Genomic DNA, 21054 nt, shown 5'->3' on the forward strand with positions numbered 1-21054 from the left:
TTATTCCTATAAGATTACTATAATATTTTGCCCCAAATACTATAAGATTCCTATACTACTTTTTCGTAAGGGGATTGCTCATGTGGTTAGAAAAATGGGCAACACCAGTACCCCTGTTGTCTGTATGACCCTGTACCCAGGATTAGAACCAGTCTGCCTTAGCATAATGTACTCCCTTCAAAATGCACTAAACATTCGACTATGGCCCTCTGTGAGACAGAAGATATGAAAGGTAAGATAAACCTTTAGCTTAAAAGGGACAAAAACTGATGAAACTTCTAAAACAAATATACAAAACAGGTCAATTTTCTATAAAGAACTTTATTATATTTACATACAGCAGTGGTACTCAAAGTGTGGTCCACAAGCTAGCTCAAGTGTTCCACAAGTAGATGTGGTAAAATATAATAGACGAGTTGTTTGCAATATTGAACCAACAGTTCTGCAACACTGATGTAACCTATGCCAGTTTAAATCATATGAATCCTCTGACACCATAAGCAAGGTGCAAAGACAATAAGCAAGGTGGTTCAGTAAGAAGGCCTATTGTGTAATATACTGTTGAAGTAGGTCTACTGTTTTTTTTGCTAGGTGGTCCGTGAAACACTGACAAATAGTAATATTGCAGTCTATTAAAATAATGCAAACACAAAACAAGAACATCCAAACTATGCACAGAATTAACAATGTCCTCTTTTTGCCAGACGATGCAGACATCTGGCCTACAGATCCTTTGTAAGATGGTGCTGGGATTATTTAGGGAAAAGTTTGTCTGAGTTGGTCTGAGTTGTTGTTTCGGCTTGTATTGTCCTGGGGATCCGAAGGGACAACACACAAAACACATTCGTTGGCTGTGATGATTTTATTACATTGCTCTTTAATTGCGCTGGGCCATAGGTGGAGCCATCAGGTGTTATTGTGGAGATGTCGCTTTCATCCTCCTCCTCCTCTTGATCAACCCGAGGTCTTCTAGCTGGCCTTGGATGAACAGGCTTGATGGCAGTAGAGGTAGCAGGCCCCCATGCCCATGGTGTATCTGAAGTGCTTGTATCAATACTCATACTTTTCATGAAGTATTCTGTTTGGGTACCTAAAGTAAATAAATGTGTATTACTGTCAAGTTACAAGATACTAATAGTACACAGGACATTCACTATCTCACAAAACTGTACTGGCACAATGGAAACAAAAATATTTTAGTGACTGTGGTAAGGTGTATGATGTACTAAGTAGCATACCCACAAGAAGACATTCGGTAATATCAATTCTATCTGTTATGCAATTCATGGGTTTCATCAGGTCCATTTACACAGGTGTATTAATCAAGCATCATGCAGTCTGCATTCATAATCGAGGTGCTTGATTTTATACACCTGTGGAAAGTGACCTGAAGAAACCCATGAATTGACTTTCCAAAACATTGACGAGCACATAAGAACCTGTATTAGCCTACTAGAAAAAGACTTCTAGAAACTAACTAGCACAACAATAAAAGTTAGATCACAAACCTTTGCTTCTAACGTGATGACCTAATGTAGGCTAGAAAGCTGTGTAGCCTGACATGAGGATGTGCTCTGGAAGACATACAAAACACTAAGTAAACAGCAAGTAATCAAACAAAACATCATTGTATGTCAATGTAATAATGGCAAGAAGACATAAATTAGACTGAAGTGTAAATACCTGAGCTCTAGTGATAATAACTTAGCCTAATAGTGCAGGGGTATTGTGTTTTTGATTTTCCCTGTTTAGACTAGAACAATACCCGTACTTAGTTGAGCATAAAATATTGTTGCTAATATTATTATTTGTGGTTTAACGCTTAGGTTAGAAGATTATAGGTTCAACAAGCTAAATCTCTGGGTAGTGTGGTCAGTTTCTTATGAGTGTAGCTACACCAGGCACGTAACTGAAGCATTCCGTTCGCGTTCTGCAACAATTAGCTTCCAATAGGCCTAATCAATGGAAGTAGCTACACCTGGCGTGTTAGTGGCCTGTAGGCTACGTTCGGGAAAATAGACCATTCCTCTAATGGATTTTACCAGAGCCCTTCCTATTAGGCATTCTCTGATTTTACACGTCGCGAACAGAACACTTCAGTTACGTGCCTGGTGTAGCTTCCTGTAATATAGGCTAGCCTAAGCCTAGCTTGTAACCTTTTCATGCATGTTAACGTGAAGAATATGAACATGCTATTTTGTAACAGACCTTAGGTGGAAAAGTTTGTTTGTACTTACAGCCTGTGAGCTGGTGGTCGATCGTCATGACGGTACAGAACCAGGTTTTCAGAACATCGATGCAAAACCACTTTCTAAGGCAGTGAGTGTTGTCGAAATGATTGGAACACAGAACTAATGTTGCACTACTTCGGTGGTGGTGTTCCAACGATAAATCCAAACAATTTCTTCCTCAACTCATGTTTCTAAGGCAAGACATGCAACATTGATGTGTTATTGCCAGAAATAAAACAGGCACGATTTTTTTTCTGCCATGTTGGCAACTTGCTGTTAGCTCCTACTAGCTGCAGAGAGACAATCCCCTAGCCGCAAAATCTTCCAGTCTTCCTGTAGGCGGTCACAAGCCAAGGTGGGCGAGGCCATGAATAGTCAGTTTCCCTTCGACGTCATTGGGAAGGGCTCTTTCTGATTCGCTTGTTTTTCCGTGTATTTTCTTTCATTGGCTAATGCGGGCAATGGGGGTAGAAGATCATTTTCACGTGCAGCATGCATATGCAACTTGGAGTGAGCTATAGTATTTCGAAAGTAACAAGTATTAAACGGTTTCTCAGTGAATGTGACCTTTGAAGTTGGGATCCCTGTATGTTTACAGAACTATGACAAAAGTATGACCTCAAACTGACATAGTCTACCTTGTGCACAGAGAAAGCAAAAGCCAGATGTGTTTTTTATTCATACCATCAGTGTGTTGTTGGCACATTGTGTGCTTACTATTGTGATGGCTTGTGTTTACTGTTAGATACGAAAACACCATTTTTACGAAGGTGTGAAGAGTTAAGCAAGGAGTGTTAGCTTTTGCAAGAGAACTACAATGTTTTGCTGATTGGGTGAGAGGTTTTGCCATTTGTGTGTAGAGTTTTGCAAAAAAAGCCATAGTTACATACACCCACCAAATTTGGTGTGTGTATCTAAAACTATATGCCAACCACAAGTCACTGTGACGTAATGGGGCGCTATGGAGTTCCTGGGCAACGCCCGGTGCCAAGCTTTTATCCCTGTCTATTCACTGTACCACTTGATGTGTGTGTCAAATTTTATGTGTTTTCACCTGATTGCTTAAGCACATTTTTTGTAACTATGGCTTTTTTTGCAAAACTCTACACACAAATGGCAAAACCTCTCACCCAATCAGCAAAACATTGTAGTTCGTAGGTGCTCGGGCCCGCAATTGCCGCTTGCGGCAATATTTTCAATTTATATTTTAATTTTAACTTATTTTAATTTGCTACTTGAAGGTCATTGGGGTAATTCCTGTCCTGTCCTACAACATATCTGATACATAAAGAGTATATTAATGCCTTATTTTTTGCAATTCCTATGATATCTGATGGTAAAACCAAAAAGTATGTGAATTATGCTAATTAGCAAGCTTAAAACTCAAAATTGAGTTTGGTAAACAAAATATTTGAATTCAGCACCCTCAAATTGTGTGAAATAGCCCCTTTACCGACTTTTCCTCAAATTTGCCAACAGGACTTTTTCTGAACGTTTGTTAGCTATCTGCTCTCCCTCTATATTGTGTGCAGAGGGAATTTGAAAGACAACTGATTATCCCGCCCCTCGGACTGAGCACTGCCAACGGTGAGTGCCCAGACCCTACATTTTAATGTGGGTCTGGCTCGTCAGGCTACTGTCCCTTTTTTAAAATAATTAAACTTTAAACTTTAAAAAGAAATCGACATGTTCAGTTTGTTGTACTTCTTTTTCATTTTTTTACCATGCAGATAGGTGTCCTCTTATTTAGAATTAATAGCCACTCTGGCATGCAGCCAATCAGAGAAGAGTATTTCTTATCTCTGGGTGATAAATATACATATCTGAATCTATATCTATATTTTTGTTTGCCTGACAGACCTCTCAAGTCTCACGCATTGAGCGTGAGACACATAGCCTAGAAATCTAGACACGCCCCTAGCGGCCGCAAATTACATTTGCTGCCAGGGCTAGTCTAGCAACTCTCCGTTGGCTTGTGAGCTCCAGAAATCGAAACTTAATCAGGCCAATGAAATCGTGTATAGAGTCGTTAGGTGGGCTTAACATAATGATTGATGGCAGAGTTGCAACGGTTTGGCTTGAATTCCCTGCTACTTGAAAACAAATAAGATGGATGTTGCTGCTGGAGAACAGTGTGACCAGGGGCGATTCTAGACCTAGAGCTTTGCTGGGGCACAGGCACCCAACACCCAATACATAAAAAAAAAACATTTAAATGTGCGCGCAATATGAAATAAATGGCTTTGACGTCTAGCCTACATCATGTCCTACGTGCTGGTCATCTACCGCCCTCCAGGCCAACTAGGCGACTTTATTGACGAACTTGACACTCTGCTATCCTCCATCCCTGAGCATGACTGTCCGCTTCTTGTTCTCGGTGATATGAACATCCACTTAGATGCCCCAGGCTCAGCGGACTTTTTGGCCCTGGTCCACTCCTTTGACCTCGAACTGGTTCAAAGCCCACCGACTCACAAAGCTGGCAAAGAGCTTGACTTGATCTTCACTCGGAACTGCAGCACAGACACCCTCATGGTGACGCCTCTCCATCTTTCTGACCACTTCTTCATCCAGTTCAACGTCAGCCTGACAGAACAGCCTCCGGCTCCTCAGCCGATGGTCACGTTCCGCCGCAACATCCGGAACCTGTCTCCAACGCACTTCTCCTCTGTGGTTGCCTCCGGTCTACCTCCACTCAACACCTTCTCCTCTCTGGAGGTTAATGAGGCCACTGACTCGCTCTGCTCCACACTGACCTCGTGTCTAGATGAGCTGTGCCCTCTTACCACAAGGCCAGCTCGATCCAAACATTCTCATCCATGGCTAAATGATACCCTCCGATCGCAGCGCACCAAACTCAGAGCCGCGGAGAGGAAATGGCACAAATCAAAACTAGCTGACGACCTCAAAAACTACCAGACACTCCTGACCTCCTTCTCAGCCAGCATCACTGCTGCTAAGACTGCTCTCTACAATGACAAAATCAACAGCGCTACAGACACTCGAAAAGTTTTCTCAACCTTCAAATCGCTACTCAACCCTCAGCTGCCTCCTCCTCCATCCAGCCTTACTGCAGATACCCTCGCCTGTTTACCATGTTGTTAGTCGCTTTGGTTAAAAAAGCGTCAGCCAAATGTAATGTAATGTAATGTAATGTAATGTCCTCATCCATTTCTTGCCTGTCTCTCTCCTCCTCCTCCTCCTCCTGTCGGGTACTGGACTGCCCAGCCTGTGCTCTTTCTCCCCTCTCTTCTCCTTCTTTTTGACCTTCTTCTCCTCCTCCTTCTCCTCCTCCAGCACTCTCTCCCTCAATTGTTGTAGCAGCCACTGCAGCAACATCCAAACACATAGGCATGAGTAGGCCTAATGTATACTCACTGCATGAATTTAATAGGCTTTCCTACACAAGGGAAGCTTATTTTTAGTCAAAATTGAGATATACTTCCCTCCCAGGCAAGGGTCCTTCCTGGCAATACTGCAGTTCTTTGTAGCTTAAATAGCCTACTAAAGCCTTCATACTGACTTTTGGTGATAATTTGCAAATGTAGCCTAATAGCGTAAGAGTCTGATTCTGTGTAAATTATTATAGGCTACATTTACAAATGCAGCAAACTTATTTAAGTTTGCCATTAAACCATTGATCAAACTAGATGTACCGCATAGCGGTACAAAATATGACCGCCGCTCAGTCCTGTACATCCGTTCCGCGAAAATAAATCACACTTCAATTTGTCTCCATATTTTACTCCATCCCCCACTCTTGAAACTTTTGTGTATGCTTGTTTGGCATGCCTGAGTGTGTGTGTGCGGCTGCACAGAAAGTAGCCTACTGGTGCTGAAAAGGTGAATAGATTGTAGAATAGCCAAAGAAGATGTAGCATTGTTATAAAACCTTTAAAATCTCTAAACAATCACAAGTAGGGCAGTTCATCACAGTTCATCCATTGCAACTGGATTGATGAAAGGTCACTTACACCTGTAGGCTACATTGTATTTGGGAAAAGCAAAAGGTATCAGCATAATGTTATTTATTTATTTATTTATTTATTTTTTATGTATTTTTAAACAAAAACATCTCTGTCAGTTCCATGCCGTTTTCAACAGCTATCAAAAACAAAGGTCATTTTTGGATGGATGGATTTTTTGTGAATGTTTCTTCTTCTACATAAGATTTTAGTCATCTTTAGTTCATGTAATACTTTATTGTCAATGCACAAATTAAGTAACAGTAGTCTGAAACGTTATTGTTAATGCACAAATTAAGTAACAGTAGCCTAGTCTGAAACGAAATGCTGTTTTACATCTAACCAGTGGTGCAAATAACTGACATGTCCAAATGGGCCTTGATGAAATGCGTCGCTAGAGACTGTTCATACACATTTAACGGGCCAAAGTTGCTTTTGTCCGTTATTGTTAGTGCAAATATAGGCTGATTCGTGTTCCCTTGCATTGTTTAACTGAGGTCCATGGCTAGTCTGGCTTTCATCAGACCAAGCTCAATCTTTTAAGAAATCAAAAAATAAATAGCGGGCAGATCTGGCTGGGTTCACCCAGCCTAGTCCATAGGCACCCGATATTGTTTACAGTTTTTTTCTGAATGCTTAAACACATTTTTTGTAACTATGGCTTTTTTGCAAAACTCTACACACAAATGGCAAAACCACTCACTGAGTTCGCAAAACTAAAAGCACAAACACTGCTTTGCACTCAGTTTGCAATTTTGTAACACACACTTTGCACAACTGTAGGCACAATGGCTATTATTTACACTATTTTGCCAACTCTCTGGCACACTTTCTCATGTGAAAACTGTTTTAGATAATTAGTTCACTTTGCAATCAGCCTAAGCACTATAAATAAGCCACAGGTAATGTACAATGGGTACGATGGAGTGAGCAGGAAGAGTGAGAAGAGAAAAAAACAGACAAAAAAACAGTCTACATGTGGGGATATTGTCATGTCAGGCCTGGATACGTCATTCCAGAATATATTTTTCCCGGTGCCTTGGACTAGGACATTGCATGTGATGTAGACAGAATTTTGAGAGAGACGACCCGATGTAGATTTGTTTTGTCTCAATGAAATGCTATTTTGTGTTTTGACTTGGAAAAACACACTTGTGTTTGTTTTGATGTGTGTAAATAAACACATACTTGAAGTTGGGATCCCTGTATGTTTACAGAACTATGACAAAAGTATGACCTCAAACTGACATAGTCTACCTTGTGCACAGAGAAAGCAAAAGCCAGATGTGTTTTTTATTCATACCATCAGTGTGTTGTTGGCACATTGTGTGCTTACTATTGTGATGGCTTGTGTTTACTGTTAGATACGAAAACACCATTTTTACGAAGGTGTGAAGAGTTAAGCAAGGTGTGTTAGCTTTTGCAGGAGAACTACAATGTTTTGCTGATTGGGTGAGAGGTTTTGCCATTTGTGTGTAGAGTTTTGCAAAAAAAGCCATAGTTACAAAAAATGTGCTCAAGCAATCAGAAAAAACTGTAATTGTCCGATTGAGATATACACGCTCTGGCTATTCTAAATGCAAAAATGCATCAGGGAGTTATGACAAAACGGTAACTAACAAACTAGATCCTAATAGAAAGCTGTTAGCTTCCCTAAGCTACAGGTAAGATTATAAGGTAGGCCTATTTACAACATAAATGGTCAATAGGCTATGCTGGCGACACAAATAAAATCTCCTTTGGAAACCAATGGCTTACGCCTTACAGTATCAAGCGGACGTAAACTGTCATATCGTGGCGAAAAGTTGTAATAACATTCACGCAGCTACATGAGTCAAGGAAAGCGCGAATGAAGTAGCCACTTCTAAATGGGACCCACTACACAGTAGCTTAAGGTGTTTTGCTAAAGCAGCCATAATGAAATGAAGGTGTCATTGTTTGGATACTTCACACACACGTGCTTTTTAATTTCACAGACTACAACTACCAAGCTGTAATCAAAGCACATCGATTCCCCTCTCACACCCTGCACGCACTTAAAACAAAATAAACAGGCGTCTCAGTCTCACGCATGTATAGGCAAAACTGTATCAGACCGGTGTAACGTTGGTAAATCTTCCATTGCACAGAATGATTTTGTAGCACGTGCAATAAATGACAGTCGAAAGATACAAACAGTGCTGCTATACATTTGCTTGGTATAACCGCATTTATAGTTTTCTACAAATGCAATAAATCAAATGCCTCCATCACTCAACCAACGCTAACGGTAACATTACCTAGGTCCTTATTGATATTACAAGATTAACGTACCTGCAGTAAAAACCAAAGATTCTAGAACAGCTCTGTTCTAGAATCTTTGGTAAAAACCAAGCATGTCCGATAAACATCCTCAGATTTATTTCGGCTTCAAGAAGAAATGGGAATTACACTTCATGTGAACATCGTCCTATCCTTATTAGATGTTCGCTGCGGTAAATTACAGTCCTTGTATGAAGCGTCCATTGTTTTTTCCAACCCACTTTTAACTTCCAACAAAATTACGTCTCACTGCAACGATGCGCCATCTAGTGGACAAACGACTACTTCTCGCCAATACTGAAAATGCAGCCATGATGATGATGATGAATATTTATTTTGGCTTTCTTTTAATCCTACTGAATTTGTAATTATGTATAGGCCGTTCTAATACCGATAGTATGTGGGTGCCTGTGTGTGTGCATGTGTATATGTGTGCACCGCCATTTACAGGCCAATGAGTGTACAGTCACTAAATGTACACATAACCTTATTTTTTTAGACCCCCCCATGGATGAAATTCTACGAAACTTGGCATACCCCCGGAGAATGCCAGGTCAATCATACACATAAAATTTGGTGCAGTTCTGAACATCTTAACTGAAGATAGGGGCGATTAAAGCAGACTAATATTGCATTTTTATTTTTTACCGGGGGGTGGGGGTGCAAATCACAAATGAGTGATTATGAGCCAGGTTTATGTGGGCCCTTGAGACCAACATACCATAAAAGATTCTTCATCCTCAGTGCCACGGTTCAGGTAGTTATTTAGGAAAAACTGTTTTTTTTTGCGGTTCAGGGGGCCCAGCACGGGGGGGGGGTTGGTGGTGGTCGTAAAAGTCTAGTGGGGCTACATACCCACCAAATTTCATGTACCCCGGTGGTTCGGTGTCCCGGGTATCAATGACCAAAAATTCAAGGAGTAGATGACGGGAAAAATTCTTGAATTGTGTGCATGTGTGCGTGTACAAATTTATGTTTATGTGTGTGGGTGTGTGTGTGTGTGTGCATGTGCATGCATGCGTACATATGTCTACTGTGTGAGTATGTGTCGTACGTATGATTACTGTAAATGTATGTGTGTGCGTGTGTATCTGTTTATGCACATGTGTGCACATGGAATGGGTTAACATGACCCCTGGAGGCAAACATACGGAAAAAATTGGTCATCCTAGGCCCTACAGTTCTCAAGATATTCACAGAGAACTGTGTCTGCCCTACCCTCCTTTCGGGGGGTCCAGTCCAGCGGGGGGGGGGGGGGGGGGGGGCTACAGATCAAAATGAAGAATGACGGTTCCATGCTATCCATGTGGGGGTACATGCCCACCAAGTTTTGTGTACCCCGGTCTTTCAGTGTCCCGGGAATCCTTGTTGGTGTACGTCACTAAATGTACACACAAATTATTTTATTGTAAGGCCCCCCATGAACGAAAGTACACAAAACTTGGCATGCATTCGGAGGGTGTCATAATGATCCTACACTTTTAATTTCGTGCAGTTTTGACCTTGTCAGCCAGAGATATTGTGATGAAAACACCTAATTTTTTGCTTTTTAATTTTTAACTAGGTGGCGCTATACATGAAATAAGTGGTAATGGGATGGGTTGACATGCCCCCTTAAGACCAACATACATAAAAAAGGTGGACCTCCTAGGCCCTACGGTTCTCGAGATATTCACAGAAAACTGTCTCCGGCCACCTACAGGCCAGTTGGTGTATAGTAACATAAATTAATTTATTGTGTGGCCCCCCATGAACGGAATTCCACAAAACTTGGCGTGCATACAGAGGGTGTCATAATGATCCTACACTTTCAATTTCGTGCAGTTTTGACTATGTTAGGTCACAGATACCTTCAATTACAACACCTAATTTTTACTTTTTTGTGTTTAACTAGGTGGCGCTATACATGAAATGAGTGGTTATGGAATAGGTTGACATGGCCCCTTGAGATCAACATACAAAAAAAAAATGGTCCTCCTAAACCCTACGGTTTTCGAGATATTCACAGAAAACTGTGTCTGCCCTACCCTCCTTTCGGGGGGTGCAGTCCAGCGGGGGGGCTACAGATCAAAACGAAAAACGATGGTTCCATGCTATCCATGTGGGGTTACATGCCCACCAAGTTTCGTGTACCCCGGTCTTTCAGTGTCCCGGGAATCATTGACGGAAATTTGGGCATGCGAAAAAGAAAAAAAGAAAGAAAAAAAAAAAAAAATCTGACTAAACCTATATGACCGCCGCTTCGCTGTGCGGCGGTCAAAATTACAGCACTGGCTATTACCAGCATAAATGTTACCTTTAATGTGGGCAATTATCATACCTCCCTCCTCCTCATCTCTCCTCACTGTTTCTTTCCCTCTGCCTCTGTTCAGGAAGAATTGTCTGATGTCCATCTCTGAATAGTTTATCAGAAGGCTATGTTTAGTTTTACAGTAGGACAGCTTCACAAACAGTATAGGCTACTTTTACAGAACTCTCTCTCCAGTATACGTATAAATCATTATTAATTGTCCGCACGTGTGCATGCAGCCTACACATGGTGAGTGTGTGTGTGAGAGAGAGAGCACAAGCTGGTAAACTGTTGCTAAATTTAGGCTACGACGCTAAGCATTGAAAAACAGATGCTAATTGTGTGGGCAACATTCTCTAACAGCGATCAACTTCTAATTTTTTTCTGTCAAACAAGTTGTGAATTTGTTGTAACATTAAAACAGGGGACGACTTACTCTGTGCTCAAAGTGATATGACGAGCTCCAGCGGACGAAATATTCGGAAGAATCATGTGAACGATTTTCATTGGTTGTTGTGTTCAATCTTACCCAGCTACAGAGGTGCTATTTCCTGATTGGCTATTATGGCCCCTTTCTTTTTTCCTTGTTTTTTTTATTGGCTGGTAAGTGACAGGCTCGAGTCATGACTAAAGCAGGCACGGAGATGCGCTCATTAATGTCATTTCCAGCGAGAGCAGCGCTAAAATTGTACTGGGGCACTGGAGACTTTTACTAAGGCACGTGCCCCAGTGAAAAAGGTCTAGTGACGCCCCTGAGTGTGACACGAGTTAAGCTTTTATTAAGTAGGCAAACGTTTGAACTAGCCAACTAGCTCCGCTGGTGGGAAACGCATGGGACTCAAAGCGCTGCCGCTGTCCTATTGCGTGCAGAGGGAATTTGAAAGACAACTGATTATCCCGCCCCTCGGACTGAGCACTGCGAACGGTGAGTGCCCAGACCCTACATTTTAATATGGGTCTGGGCCCAGTTCCCCGAAAGCATCTTAAGCCTAAGAGCGTCGTAAAGTCCCTCTTACGAACGTCTTAAGATTTGCCGACTGTTTCCCGAAACCATCGTAGCTTAAGAGCGTCGTGAAAACACTCGTAGATCTACGAGTGCTCCAGAGTACTCGTTACCGGCTGTCTTACAGTAACAGTACTTCTCACTGAGGTCACCAACAGGACATACAGAGGAATTACAACTTAGAATACATAATCCATCTTACGTTCCCATTCTTTATTGTGTTTACCTGTGATGAATCAGATTTTAGCGTGCAAAATAGCCTACATTTAACAATGCAATCAAGTTATGAAACGAGACGTTGCCAGAATAGTTTGACATTATCTTTGCTAAGTGAATATTTTATTAGGCCTATGAGGTAAAAAGCAGAGAAAGCAACATGTGGTGTAGTCTGTAGGCTAGCCTACTGCATCAAAATCTAAGCCTACACATTTCCTCTCTTTCTTACTAGACTTCTTTCTTATCTTCTAAGAAAGAGAGGAAATGTGTAGGCTCTTAGCCGGTAAGGAGTAGCCTACTCTGGAGCACTCGTAGATCTACGAGTGTTTTCACGATGCTCTTAAGCTACGATGGTTTCGGGAAACAGTAGGCAAATCTTAAGACGTTCGTAAGAGGGACTTTACGACGTTCTTAGGCTTAAGATGCTTTCGGGGAAGTGGGCCCTGGAGTGGTAAGCTCCCTGTTCTCCGACTAGGTCAGAAGAAAAAAACTGTAAAGGTTAACGCTATCAAACAAACCCAGAAACTGCTAGGCATACTTCTACTATCTACGATATGAGATATAGCCTACCTGCGAGCCGATAAGCTATATTTGTCATCGGATGACAGGGGTTAGTGCAGAAGTGAAGTACACTGCGCCACGTAACCTCCTCTCCATTTAGGTGATGGGCTTACCTAATGTTCCTGATTGATTAGCTACGGAATAATACAGATTTTACAAGTTTTATTTGCTACTTGCTAGATTGACAAACGTATAGGCTAGGCCTACATTTAATAAGTGTTCAAAATCAATCTATGGGATTGGGGTTGGTTGGAGCAGCCAAGCTCGTCCAGGGCGGGCACAGATGACTTCCAGGACGGGCCTGGCCCCCCAAAGCCCCCCCATGCCGGACTGAATGACTTCACACGCTCACACGCCACACATGGCATTTCTCACTCCGATAAATTATTAACTTGCCCGCACAGAAATTTCTAAGGGCTATATTTTACAAACGTGTCACACAACGTTGCTGTCTGTGCGCTCATTCAGCTCAGAGAGCTGCTGCTCAGTTACTAACCTATCGGCCAGTCAGAAAATAGGATTTCTCAACCAATCAGGAAATTGTTTTGTTTTGATGTGGGTCCGCAACGTGGACTGCTGGTCCGCGGAGTCGTGGAGTGAAATTAGGCCCGGTGCTTAGTCTGATAATTTGCTGCGCAGTTGATCAAGATACCGCGGACCGACAAAAAAAGAAACAAACGTTTCTGCTATCGATGTCATTAAACATGGAGCCATACAATAAAGTGGTGGTAGCCTATGAGTGTTCATTCAATGCAGGCGTCTGCGCGAGAGAAACTGAAACTAATTGATAACGTTGGTATCAAAGCTCCGCTTCAACCTGTTGAATGCCATTTAATTGTTTAACGACACTTAAAACACGTTTTTTTCTCCATTTCCTACCAATGTATGATGCTTGCATGAGGGAAACATCCCAAAACAATAGCACCCATATAATTGTTGCTGTTTTGACAAGTATTTCCTTTCTTATGCAAGCATCATGCAACCATGCAAAAGCAATGAAACTAATATAGGCATAATAATGATTGTGATAATGATAATGACAATTTGATTTGGAGGGAGTGGGGTAGATGAGCCCTATGACCCCAAAGTCTGCCATGACTGGGCCTCAGGTCAAAGAAGTTTGAGAAAGGCTGGTCTACATAACCTGCATCAGATTGAGGTTTGCAGTGATGCGCCTGAAGGCACGGGTTGAGGACCCAGTCAGTTACTGTACGTCACAATATGCACATTTGTTTAAATTCATACCTACGTAATCACCATGACCAAAATTGTACTTTTTTTTACTTTGAATCTTGAAAAAAAATATATTGACCTACCTACCGACCCATTTTTTTTTAAAAAAATTTGGCTGTTACTGCAAACAAGAATATTTTTAAGGATGGCCTGCCTCATGACTGTGAAAATGGCTGACATTGAACCACAGTTCTTTAAATGGGAGCCCCCAGTATCTGTATCATCAAGGCATTAAAATCTGCCACAAACTCTTACAACACACAACATCACTCATAAACACACACACACACACACACACACACACACACACAGACAGAACCACCACTGTTCAAGAGACCATTTTGGGGCTAAATATGCTTTTTCTCATATGGTTGTTTTCTGTTTGTTTAGAGCAGAATGAGCCACTGCTGTTCAAAGGGCCCATTTGGGTAAAATTATTATTATAATTTATGTTATTATTATTTACTATAGGGTTCTAGAATAAATAAAACAGTGTGTTTGAAATAATGGAATTTGTGCTTTCATGTACTTCGATCAGGGGGGAGGGGGCGTGGCACCGTGCCAATGCCACGCCCCCTCCCCCCTGAGAAAAGTCTCACTCCTTGCACACTTCAAAACTTGAGAGCCCTGTTGCCTGATGTGTGTCCCTCTGTCTGTGTCATTGAAATGTTGTAATGTAATGATGATGTGATGACAGCATGAGATGTGATGCGTACCGGTGTCGCTGTTGGGGAGGCCCTCGGGGCTGGGGGCCCTTCTGCAGCTGACACCCCTGCCCAGCCGTCTGGCCTGCTGTGTGGAGGCCCTCTCCATCAGGTACACCACCAGGATGGTCTCCAGCACGCTCAGCAGCATGAAGGCAAACACCACGATCACATACACCGCTGGGACACAGGCCCACAGGAGAGGGAAGGAGAGAGTGTACGTTAGTAGGAGAGATGGTATGTTAGTGTTTTTAGTAGGAGAGACGGTATGTTAGTGTACGTTAGGAGGAGAGACGGTATGTTAGTGTTTTTAGTAGGAGAGACGGTATGTTAGTGTATGTTAGTAGGAGAGACGGTATGTTAGTGTACGTTTAGTAGGAGTTAGTCACCAAATATGTGGGAGTGGATTTGCTTATGGGCAGGCTCGGACTGGTAATCTGTACAACGGTGGGCCGGTGACCTCCGGGATTTTTTTTTTTTTTTTAAAGTTATTTAGCCTATTTGCGGCCCGTCATGTAGGCCTAGACCTAGCCTATAAATGCAGTTGCATCCATTTGGCTTGGGGGGTGACAGGTCAATCATTTTGGCCTCTTCATAACAGGTTCAGTGTGTGTTACATTCGCGCCCCCCTGCCCCACCCCTCAAGTGGATTTGTCCAAGCAGCCGCTAGGTTTGTGGGGAAATATAGCCTACGAGTAGTCCATGCATGGTAGCCTAGGCTATACAGTATAAGTGCCCTCCGCTGGCTGGTGTTCACATCATCGCAGTTTAACCGTAAACAGCAATCAGAGGTGTCTAGTTTTATTCCATAAATATATTGTTTTTATAGACGTTAGTAGTTGCACACGCTACCAAGAGCTTTCATTTACTGCACCATGTAGGCTACAGTAGTGCAGTTTTTCTGTCAACATAAAAAAAAAACTACAGGTAGCCGACAATTTTTTTCGGTCCGGTGGTGGGCCGGTCCAGGAGAAAATTGCCAGGGCTGAATTTTGTTCCCAGTCCGACCCTGCTTATGGGGGTTGTGTTGCAGGGGTTTGTGTGCATGTATGTATATGTGCGAGTACATGTATAGTATGCATGGCTCTGTGAGTGAAAGCATGTGTGTGTGTGTGTGTGTGTGCGTGTGTTTGTGTGTGAGAAAGAGAGAAAGGGAGAGACAGAGTTTGTGTGTGTGTGTGTTGTGTATGTGTGTGTGAGAGAGAGAAAGGGAGAGAGAGAGTTTGTGTGTGTGTGTGTGTGTTTGTGTGTGAGAGAGAGAAAGGGAGAGAGAGAGTTTGTGTGTGTGTGTGGTTGTGTGTCTTACCTATGAGTGGAGTTTTTTTAGCTTTTGAGGGTAAAGTGTCAGTGAGGATGAGCAGTAACACAGACATGGCCAGCAGCACTGTAACTTTAAAGCAAAGCTTGTCCCCGCGTGTGTCCGACATGAAGAAGGACGCCAGGTCCAGAGTGAGGAAGAAGAGGATGGGGATGATGAAGGTCAGCACGTACAGCAGAGGAACCCTCCTTATGGTGATCTACCAGAACATACACACACACACACGCACACACACATACACATACATATGCTTTCACTCACTGAGCCATGCATACTATACATGTACTCGCACATATACATATACATACACACACACAAACCGGCAACACAACCCCCATAAGAAAATCCACTCCCACATATTTGGTGACTAACTTCTACTAACGTACCCTACGTAACATACCGTCTCTCCTACTAACATACACTAACATACTGACACACACAAATAACAGAACCCTCTTTATGGTGATCTGACAGAACACACACACACACATAACAGAACCCTCCTCATGGTGATCTAACAGAACAAATACACAAACACATACAATAGAACCCTCATTATGGTGATCTCAGAACACACACACCCACACACAACAGAACCCTCCTTGTGGTGATCTAACAGAATACAGAAACAAAAGAACCCTGCTCTACTAGAACATAAACACACTCCTGATAATGACCTTCTCGTGCAGAAAGAGCGAGGTAACCTGTTGGTAGTGGTTTACCTGAACACACAAACAGTGTTCAGTGCCCTATTCTTTGTAACCTACTAGAATACAAGAACAGATGAATGCTTCTGATAATGACCTCCTGGAACACAGTCTGGGAGAACCCCCACCAAGTTCTCTGTTGCTCAGACAGAGAGAAAGAGAGAGGACCTGATAATGATTTTCTAGAACAGACAGGAGAACCCTGCATTTGCATTACTACACACCAAGACAGTACAACTCTTTTGCTGGTGAGCTGGTGATCCTTCGCCCCATGGTTATAGCCTACCGTGTAGACCACTAGGTCCCAACTGCCCAGTTCTGCGATGTCCAGTGTCTTGGTGTGCACAGAGACATTGAGGAACTCCCACTCTCCCTGGGTCTGCATGATTTCTTGTGAGTTCTTGGTCGCACGAGAGGAGTTGGACACAGGAACCAACTGAATCTCCTTGTCTTAAGTTTAATAGGGCAAAGACCAGAAAAACTTTTTATGACCTTGTGTATAATATAAAACAAAGTTAAGAGAAGTTAGGTTTATGCTTTTTTCCCTACCTTTAATCGGACAGGACAGTAGAGAGAGTGACAGCAAGCGAGCGGGAGAGAGAGATGGGGCGGGACTGGGAAATGAGCCGAGTTGGCTGTAAGCAGTTGTGCCACAGCACCCAACCCGACCCCACCCCGCACCACACCCCACCCCACTCCACTACCACCCCTAACTAAGGGATATCTAATCTGAAATATAATACCATATATTTCCTTTGCTGAACTGATTAAATAAAGTAACTATTTGCTTTGGATGGTGTTGGCAGAAGAAAATGACCAGGGATATTGTATATGGTATAGTATAGTATAGTATAGTATAGCATATGTTTCACAGATTTCACTAGTATGTGATCTATTTTTTGTAGTGCATGATGCTGTGAGTTTCTTATTTTTACCTGTGTGCACTGCTGAGGAAAAAGTGAGGTTGCATTTCTGGGTGTCAAAGGGAAACTTGAGGACATCTATGGCACATGTGGATACCACCTTTATGTTGCTGTCCATCAAGACCTCGCCATTGTGTTTCACCACCAGGTACGGACTTTCAGAGGCTTCAGTCTTGTCCATCCTGTGGGGACACATCACTGCCTATCACCAGAGCTAATGGTCCCCGGCCTGGTTATCTTCTTGTCTGGATAGCTGCCTTGTTAGCATCTACACCGTGGCGCCCATGTTATTCCGTTCTTTATTTATTCTTCTTTAATCTTTGATTAATGTGTTTTTTTAAGTCACACATCCACAAATGAGTCTGCACACACTGCCACAGACCTATAGGCACTCTTAGCAAACACAGCTGATCATCTGTAACCTAAAAACAGCATGACAAACAGTAAGTCCTGAACTACTGTATTGTACAGTCCACTGCACACTGAATTATGGCTCACAATTACAATACAACTTTTGTCTCTTTTGTACAATTGTCTCCATCAGTCAGTGCAGTTGGTCCACTGGTTGTACTTCCAATGTGCACCGTGATAGACATTTCCTACTCACGTCTCATAGATGATCAGATCCGGCTTCCAGAGCAGGTGTTGGGGAATAATGATTTGCTGGATCCCACAGAAATCCTCTGGATCCCAGAAGATGAAATCGTTTTTCCAATACTGGAACACAAACACCAGCTCTGAGATATGACAAGGTGAAATGGTAACTAGCCGAAAAAATGAAAATTGAAATTAAAAATAGAATTAGGCATACTGACAGGTAAAAGAGAGAGAAAGAGAGAGAGAAATATATAGGCACCAGTAAAAAACAGCATGTGAGAAAAGAATTAAGGCCACTGACAGGTAAGGAAAGAGAGAGAGAGAGAGTAAGGGAAAGGAACAGACAGGGTCATGAAAGACAGATGAAGCGACAGAAAATGAATAATTGATGGCACTAGTAAGAGAAATGATACTCACAGTCATAATCCATATATAGGGAGTGAATGTTTGACTTTTCTCATGCTGCTGAAGAAGATAAGAATAAATAAACAGTATACTTCTTCTTTTGAGTATTTCTTACATTTTAATTCCAACACATCATGCTTTATGTTTATGTGTTATTCATGAGGCATTAATAAAGGTTCTTCTAAAATGAAACTCAGGATCCCATAGATGTGTGTGTGTGCCTTAAAATAACTCTGATGGTCATGCACATGGGTAACAGACATGTTCGCTGTGAACACTCCCCTAACGTAATTTAGCAGTGTTTTCTAAATGTTCCTGGAACGTTCATCTTTGATCAAATATACAATTCGGGAAGCATTTTTTAAATTGCGTTCAAAACTGGAACTGTTACAGTTCCTCGAGGGAACGTTTTATGAAAGTTCGTCAAAGGTTCCAAACATGTAGCCTAAATAGAACCTTCTGGGAATGTTCTCTTTAAGAGTTCAAGGAATGTCCATAAAATGAAACCTTTAGAGAACTTTCTAAGAATCTTGTACTAAGAACTTTCTCTAAATGTATCACCTTCAGTGACAAGAGTTAGTGGTAGGAAAGGGAAGGTACCATGAAAACGAAGTGCATGGCAACTGCATGTTAGATGTGTTGGAGATGTGTTAAGGTTTGTGGTTTGATGGTAAAGACAACTTATACAGACAGACCACAGATAAAATGGCGTAGATAAAGATGTCCAGGTGCACAACTGTAGGCACGGTCCAGTCTCGCACAGGCCGCACCGTGGTCAGCCTGTTCCTGTTGGCGGTGAGGTTCAGATGGTCCACCACGTCCTGAAGGCTACACACCTTCGCAGCGCAGACATCAGCTGGACACACAGAGGAGCACATTACATTTGATCATTTAGCTCTTCTCTCCTTACCATACTTACTCCTCCAATACCGTCATCTAGAAGGATTTGCCTAATTGTCAGGCAGCAATATTACCATAGCTCCACCACTCCAGATAACATAACTTTGCAATAATTACCATTCAGTTCTACCCCACAAACAGACACACGCACACACACACAGACATATTTTCACACACTGTCTCCTCACAAACACACCAAATCTCATCAAGGACAATAAGGGAATGCTAGAATAAACATTGTTTTTACTTGGATTGTATGGTCTCAAGCCATTTAATTTAGCCAACATGTTTTATCCAAACTGACTTCCAATACTGCGGATATCTGCTGAATAATGGACCCAGATTTAGGCTCAGGGTTATCAAGGAACAACCATATGCAATGCGTCTTTCTCTCTTTTACTGCCACTGAGTATCAAGAGTTTCATTGAAGAAAATAACAACTTGAGAAGTCATATCATGCTTTTCACAACAAAATGGCATATGTGAAAGTTAAGCATATCAAAGGCTTGCCTGAAAATAAGTTTCCATATTGTCTTTGGAAAAGAACATCAAAAATAATCATGATCACAGCAACAGGTTGTAGTTTTGTCACATTTAGTTTTTTTTTTCTCTCAGAGTTTCCAGAGGGTGTCAGATGAATTTACGAACGTACCCGTAATGAACGCAGGCGAACATGTTCCACAAATGTTGGTAGGTCACATGACATGCATCAGCCTGTGCAGCACAGCTGTACTGAAGATGAGTCTTTGTTTATATAGCAGAGAAACATAATCCTCCCTGTGCCCAAAGGTCTACCAGGCATGTACGAAAAATATGGAATTCTACTGTGAATCCAGCTTTCTGGGAAAAATCCTCGCCAACCATTTTGTTTTATAAAGACATTCCCCTTTCTGTGCATTTGAAATATAATGCAATGCCAATCCTCAAAATGCAACCTCAGCTCAAAGTTTTATATGAAACACAGCAACTTCACCTGACACGAGAACCAACACAGACTAACCAACCAAAACTACAAGCGTCGCTGTGGAACAGCCGCCTAAGCTGTCTGAATTATAAATGCACATTTTCCACTTACCTGTCAGGCAAAGCACAGAGAGCAGGAGCAACAGGCACAAATTCATGCTGAGCTGCCAGTGTGTCTGGTGTAGAGATTTGCTGGGTATGATGAGTGTTTGCATGCATGTGTGTGCGTCAGAGAGCCAATGGAGGGTTGATGTTTTCAGGAGCCAGTCGGTCCAGTGTATGTGTTCAACATCGGTGTATGTGTGAGAGCACTCTGGGTGTGGACAGAGAGAGTGACATCCTACAGTGGTGGACTGTGTGTATATGCCAAAGGAGGTGTGTGTGTGTGTGTGTGTGTGTGTGTGGTGAGAGTATGTGAGTGTACTGATCCATCATAACGGATCTGTAAGCAAGATGGACATGATACCTCCCTGGGGTTTAATAATAGTTGAAATGATAGTTTGTCTGTGGGTAATGCTCCCCCCCTCTGCCCCGGTGACGTGTAATGCAACCTGATTGGTTTATTCCATTAGACTGGTGCTGCAATTGCCCTCTGATTGGTCAGATCTGTTAAGACTGATGGATGGCTGTCAGAGTGCCACCAAGACAGAGCCTCTGACTCCATGGTGATCGTTAGATAGCTTTATAATCCACAGAAAATGAGCCTCCCCCACAAATGCAGAAATACACCAATAATC

At 42.3% G+C, this 21054-nt stretch overlaps 1 protein-coding gene across 2 annotated transcripts in view; it reads right to left on the reverse strand.

Moving 5' to 3' along the window:
* LOC121705371 (5-hydroxytryptamine receptor 3A-like) overlaps nucleotides 1–20689 on the reverse strand; it is a 29803-nt gene extending 9114 nt beyond the window's left edge. The window contains exons 1-8 of one of the 2 annotated variants that reach the window (XM_042086316.1): nucleotides 20430–20689; nucleotides 19150–19310; nucleotides 18467–18511; nucleotides 18060–18169; nucleotides 17465–17634; nucleotides 16816–16979; nucleotides 15811–16021; nucleotides 14517–14684 (exon numbers count right to left, since the gene is read on the reverse strand). In XM_042086316.1, coding sequence (XP_041942250.1) covers nucleotides 14517–14684; nucleotides 15811–16021; nucleotides 16816–16979; nucleotides 17465–17634; nucleotides 18060–18169; nucleotides 18467–18511; nucleotides 19150–19310; nucleotides 20430–20532 — 1132 coding nt within the window. In that variant the 5' untranslated portion in view covers nucleotides 20533–20689. Of the gene's footprint in view, nucleotides 1–14516; nucleotides 14685–15810; nucleotides 16022–16815; nucleotides 16980–17464; nucleotides 17635–18059; nucleotides 18170–18466; nucleotides 18515–19149; nucleotides 19311–20429 lie in introns of both variants that reach the window. The other variant, XM_042086315.1, reaches the window with a different exon arrangement.
* Between the last annotated feature and the right edge of the window lie 365 nt (nucleotides 20690–21054).

Source organism: Alosa sapidissima, chromosome 3 (assembly GCF_018492685.1).
Source record: "Alosa sapidissima isolate fAloSap1 chromosome 3, fAloSap1.pri, whole genome shotgun sequence".
Taxonomy (NCBI): domain Eukaryota; kingdom Metazoa; phylum Chordata; class Actinopteri; order Clupeiformes; family Clupeidae; genus Alosa; species Alosa sapidissima.